The 6104-nt window shown below is 35.9% G+C and overlaps 2 protein-coding genes across 2 annotated transcripts; both read right to left on the reverse strand.

Annotated features, from left to right (window-relative positions):
- Nucleotides 1-2366: 2366 nt before the first annotated feature.
- On the reverse strand, nucleotides 2367-3731 carry LOC105134309 (wall-associated receptor kinase-like 8). Its single transcript, XM_011038664.1, has 3 exons — nucleotides 3594-3731; nucleotides 3258-3453; nucleotides 2367-2605 (listed from the first exon to the last, which is right to left on the reverse strand). Exons 1-3 carry the CDS (start codon nucleotides 3729-3731, stop codon nucleotides 2367-2369), a joined length of 573 nt encoding a protein of 190 aa, XP_011036966.1.
- A 795-nt stretch (nucleotides 3732-4526) lies between these two features.
- On the reverse strand, nucleotides 4527-5705 carry LOC105134196 (acetyl-CoA-benzylalcohol acetyltransferase-like). Its single transcript, XM_011038520.1, has one exon. It carries the CDS (start codon nucleotides 5579-5581, stop codon nucleotides 4838-4840), a length of 744 nt encoding a protein of 247 aa, XP_011036822.1. The 5' UTR covers nucleotides 5582-5705; the 3' UTR covers nucleotides 4527-4837.
- Nucleotides 5706-6104: the final 399 nt, after the last annotated feature.

A 6104-nucleotide genomic window follows, 5' to 3' on the forward strand; every position in this document is an offset into this window, starting at 1 on the left:
ATCAGTACATCACCGGTCGGAATTCCCAACAGAAATTCACTGCTAATTTTCATTCAACACTTCTTTTTGGCCATTACTATTGGAAGTCCAGCATCAGATATTAAATGAATAAAGCATATTAAAGATATAGTGCAAATAAAAAACTGGCATGATGGACTTCAAGATTCAAGCTGCTTCTTTTGCAACGCAAAATCTCCGCCTGCTCCCTTCAGTCTGTATGTAACTTACAGAGCAATTAACTAGGGTATAAGAGAACAGCCACAGCTTGATATGGTGCCTAACCAACAGAGATACAGGATCAGACTTGCATCATTATTTGGGTAACGTCTTAAGAAAATAGAACGTTACCATTGTGGTGTTGAGTGTATTCAAGCATTGTTTTGTTCAACATTTAACTTAACAAGAAATTGCAATAAGAGGAACGATCCACCAATTTTTGTTTTAAACATATTTCTAACTCGACCTGGTTCGAAGCTCACCTCACAGGGTGGATGGGTTGACCCGCATGTTGGTTGGTCAACCCAAGTTTTATTTTATGTTTGAAATCTCTAAAACGACTTTGTTTTGGTAAGAAAAAACCTTGTTCAACGTAAAACCTGGCTTGAAAAAAATCCCATATAAACCTGTCATCGAGCTGACCTGCTAGGCCAGGTTGAGTTTTATAAGAATGGTTTCAAAGGAGGGCAATTTGTCCTCCCCCAGATTGTATCATAACAAAAACCCAGAAGGTTTATCAGCTGTCATTTTTGTTTGATGTACAGAGGCCAAACTGGCCTATCTGTTAGTATCATTAGCCCATATAATCAGGAATGAAGAAATATAATTAGGAAATCTACTACGAGCAAGACTTTTAGCACTTCGATATTGAAGATTAGAATCCTTCCATCTGAAAAAAAGAGCAAAGCACAGTGAATGATTTAACATGCCTGTGAAAGGTCAAGACAGGTAGTAGGATCAAGAGACTCTCATGAACCCTTTGTGCCTGTGAAAAAAGTTTAAAACCTACTACCAAGAAGACTCTGAACCAGTTGAAATTGAACAGTAGAATACAGCAGTAAGTGAATTGACTTGCACAAAAGCTAAAAATGGACGGGGGTGATAAAGTGAATTGACCTATGTGTGGGTAAGTCAGGTATCAAGGAAAAGAGGCTGTCTATTCCAGTCCCTCCTCTGTATGTGAGGAGAGAGCAGGTTCAATTGGCTTTCAATAAAGAAGCCCTGCTGGTGGATTAAAAATGAGACAGAAAGAAGAGGAGAGGTTTTGAAGAATAGAACTTGTGGGCAAACATTACCACATGTTCAAATGATAGAAGTCAACAACATCATCCAGCGTCAAAAACATAAGCAAGAGACAGCAAATATCATGTAAAAAACTGAGGCAGTTTCCTTTGAATTTCACATCCCTTAAAGCCTTTTTGTTTAAGCCACGAACATTTTGTATTCTACAGGTAGCAGGATTAACAATTCAAAATATATAGGTTTTGGGTTCAAATGCCATTCAACACACGTTGCCCTTTGTATAGTCATTCAGGCCTTGTAAAATAACTTAAACTCTGAAGTTATTATTATTATTTTTTTTACCGTATAGTATTAGAATTTAAAAGTTTAAATTTTACCATAGTATTAGAATTTAAAAGTTTAAATTTTATTATTTTTATTTTTTAATTAAATTAATAAAAAAATGCAAAGGACTTCAGTGGATTAAAGAGTAATAGCTCTTGAGTTTTTTGAGAAACTTACCTCCCCGTATATGATTAAATATGAAATTTATGATTAAATATAAAATTTCTATTAATATCGAGGGATATAGCTTAACTGGTTAGATTATAAATTTATTTTCTAAATATTACTAGTTTAAGTTCCACAAATCAAAAATACTGAAGATTTATATAGTTATTAATTTTAGTCAAGAATACTGAAGATTTATATAGTCATTAATTTTAAAACCTGTAAGATTAATCAAGATACACAAAAACTAGATAGAAAATTCATGCATGTTAATTAAAAAAAATATAAAACATATATCTATATCTAAATCAAGAAACTAGGATTGCGTTTTTTTCAAAAATCTGTTTCAATTGATGGGAGAGTCGGTACAATGGATAAGTCAGCAGGTGAATTAAGATTGGAACACCGTTAAGAGCCAGTTGCCATGTTAACAGACAAAATCAGGAATTAGTGATACCTAAAGAAGTGGTTTAATCAAAATTAACATTGTTTCGCAGCTAAATATAATAAAACATAACTACTGCAGCTACTGAACATAAACCAACAACTGAATGGTGCTGGCTAGCTAACGAGGAGGGATATGCTTCTGAATTCTCTTGCTACGTCTGTCATTGTTGGCCTATCTTCTGCTTCCTTGCTCATGCAACTATGAGCAAGTTTTGCAATAGCTTGCAGTTGTTGCTCCTCGATATCTCTTCTCTCGAAATTGCAGAATCTACAATCTCAATCATTTGTTGATTGTCGATAAGATCATAGACACGATCTCTCGATAAGATCGTTGACACGATTGTCGATAAGATCATAGACACGATCTCGTAAGAAATGAAACACATCACCAGCTTCACAATAAAACCATTTTCGCGCGCCTTGTCAAAACCTGGAGAAGAAACATACCAAAACTGAAAGCATCAAATTTCTCAGTTATATATGCCAACTGTAGCAAAACATTCAGGTGCCAAGCAACTCATCTTCCCACGAAGGATGTTGGAGTGAAAATTAGTGTGGTAAGAGTTTATGAAAAACAAAATTAAAGAACAAGAATAACATTTGAGAGGAATAAATGTTTCATATTAATTGTTTTCTCATTAATATATTTTTTTTCTCTGTTGCATTTATGCTCTATACTTTTTATTACAAGTTTATTTATGGATTTAAAATTTTAGACAATCAAAAATTAAATTAATCAAAGAAAAATCTATTTTGAGCAGGAAAAGTAATTTTACCGACTTAATTATTTGACGGTTTATAAAATAGTTGACCGGTTCATTTAATTTAACCAGCACACCAGTTTCTCTGTTTTTTAAAAAACCTAGAAATCTAGTTTATTTTCAACAAAAGATGTCTTCTACGTGGGATTGACTACCAGAAAATACGTATAGCAAGTGAAAAATCTGTCAGTTTGGCAACTCGATTATGATCCGTTATAATGTTTGCAGGTCTGATATATCTCGGTGTTTAACAGGCCTGGAAAGTGCAGTATGGAGACAAGCAAGTGCACAAGCAATATCTGCTTGTGATTTTTATCCTACATTTCCATGATAATGGCCGAGGCTGTATCTCATTCGTAGAAGAGATGTAGTAGGGGAGCGTCTCACTGCCTACAAATTCATACACCAAAATGGGATGTTCAGTGGCAAAGCAGCATCCTATGAGCTTTAGGACATTGCTGTGCGTACTCATTTGTGTCCCTGTGACAATGTCAAGGAAAGGTGATCCCTCAAATTCCTGCGATCGTAGCGGGACATTATAATTTTTTAACAGAAACTGGATGGTCTTCCAAATAGCTAGCCTTTGTACACTATGTAATCAACATCTCTTTGTATTATTTGTTCATAGTCATATTTGTTTGTTGCTTTCCTGATCACTTTTGCAGGGAAGGTACGGATAGGATTATACTTGCCATCACAAGAAGTGATGAGCTCCTCCAACAAGATTCTCCCATTCTTCATGAAGCGTGTCTCCTCTTTGGTAATTCTTTTCATCATTTTTAAACATGAAGCCATCTTACCTGCATGCCTAGCAAACCACAAACATATCACCTAGCTAGGTACACATGGATGGTTGTTGCTTCCTATATATCTACTTTTGAACATTAAGATGCGTTTAGTTTGGTTAGTGTCTCATGAGAGAAAATACATAATATATATATAACAAAAACAAAAACATAAGAGATGGAAATAGAAACAAAAAATAATTAAACCAGAACCGAACGCTTGCCCCTACCGGTAATAGCCATTTCCTTACCGTACAGCACAACTTATTACAAGGCTCATTGATACATATCCTAAGAAATCAGAGAGGGAAAGGAGGACAGCCATCTACATGGTGCAGAAAACTTCCATAAAGCCAACTAATTTAAGGACATTAATACTCCATAACAACAAAAACCAAAGAAAAAAGATATGCAATTCAACAATACAAACTTAAATTTATTACATTATGTGTTATTGTGACAATTGGCCCTTTCGGGAATTTATTACATTGTGTTATTGTGACAATTGGCCCTTTCGGGAGGATCATGTTCTTGTTGATCCCAAGCCACTGATATTACTAGCTAAGAAGTGAAGGCCATGATATCTGGATCTTGTTGGAGCTGAATCATGTCCTTTTCATCTAAGTTCAACCAAGCTTCAATTCCATCACCAGATTTAGTATCATTCAGAATAGTTAATTCTATATTTGGCGGCACAAGACTCACCCATGCAGGCTTTCCCCAGCCAAAGTTGACTTCATACAAGCCCATCCTACACCAGCTTGTGAACCTGAATATACCTACCTCGCTTTTGTTCAATTCTTCGAACATCTCTGCAAAAGAATTAGTCACCACTCAAAACATTTCAGCAATGTTTATGGCCTTTACGCATTCCGAACTGGCTCTTCTCTTAGCATCTCCTATCAAACTCACAAGCTCACTCAACACGAGTTTGCTCTGATTTTTTGCATCGAACCGAGCTAAGATAGGCCTGCAAAGGTTTCCACATTGATTATCTAGCGGGACACCAACTTTTCCTCTCAAATTGAAAGGCAGACTCATTGAAGAAGACCTGAGGTATCCATGCTTCTCTTTGGCCACACTGATAAGAGCTTTCCATATAAGTGCTGAGACCACCTACACACGCGAAGGGTGATGCTTGACTCCAGAATCAGCACCGCTAATTACTTCAGATTTCAGTTTCTCTATTGCTTCCCTGTCAAACCGAAATATTTTCGAGACAATTTTCTTACTAGCCATGTGAGGTGGAGGTACTGGAAACCTGAGCCTGCTGGAATCCGGGAAGTTGAATGGTGAAACGAAGGTTTGAGGAGTAACTTTACTAATCCCTTGATCATGAAAATGAGTTGTAGCCCATGCATTGATAAATCTTGACATGGTCCATCTACCAGCTATCCTGTGCGAATTGAGCACACCGATTGCTAGCCCTCCACACTTGAAAATGTTAACTTGAATAGCCAATAAAGGACTAGTGGCAGATTCTGCTAAAGAAGGAACAAAACGACGAAGCAGCTCGTATGGTTTGGGCTCTTGCTGGAGAATTTGACTGAGGTCTCCATCAGCTTTAGCTTCCAAGAATTCTACCCCAACATCATTACAATCAACTATGAGTTTGTCTTTGATGAATCTTCCTGCTAGAGGGTAAAAGAGCGTTAAGACTTCTAACAATGATTTCTCTAGCTGCTCAACTAGGTTCTGTGTGTTGATGTTCTCTATTTCGTGGTTGGCATTGGTGTAGTAGAAAATATTGGGTACATAATATGGATACTGATCAAGAATCGAAAGTTTCAGAATTTGAAGGTGAGGAGGCGTTTGAACTGATGGCTTGATGAGCTTTCTTGATGTGATTTGAACCTCCATTGTTAACTGTCTGTAGTAATATATAGGGGAACAATGTAATGGGTTGGTGTTTGGACTCTGGGAAAAGGGAAGCTTTAGTTCGAAATTGAAGTCATGAAATCATCGTTTGGAGTATTGCAAAAATGGTGGATATACAGATATTTATAGCGGGGTCAGCATGCAGGTGTAGAAACGACTGATAAGGTTTTACTTCCTGTAAATAAATAATAGGTAAAAAGAAAGTGTTCGGCTTCGATGATTAAAGATTACTAGAATATTCACCCGTGTTTGCAGCGGTTAATGATAAAATTTTTTATTAAATTTTAAAAAATATAAAATATATATTAAATATTTTGTCTCCAGCAATCAAATCAAACCCAAAAAATATAAAATATATGTTAAGATAATATTTATTTGATTTTTTCAAATTGATCCCATCAATTTATTTCCTTTTTATAATATGGAAAAAAAAAGACAGCATAACCAATACTATTTCGTTCTACTGCCTCCATAACCAATAACATTGGTTCTCTTACTTTTTTTT

The sequence above is a fragment of the Populus euphratica genome, unplaced genomic scaffold (genome assembly GCF_000495115.2).
Source record: "Populus euphratica unplaced genomic scaffold, PopEup_1.0 scaffold158.1, whole genome shotgun sequence".
NCBI classification, from domain to species: Eukaryota; Viridiplantae; Streptophyta; class Magnoliopsida; order Malpighiales; family Salicaceae; genus Populus; species Populus euphratica.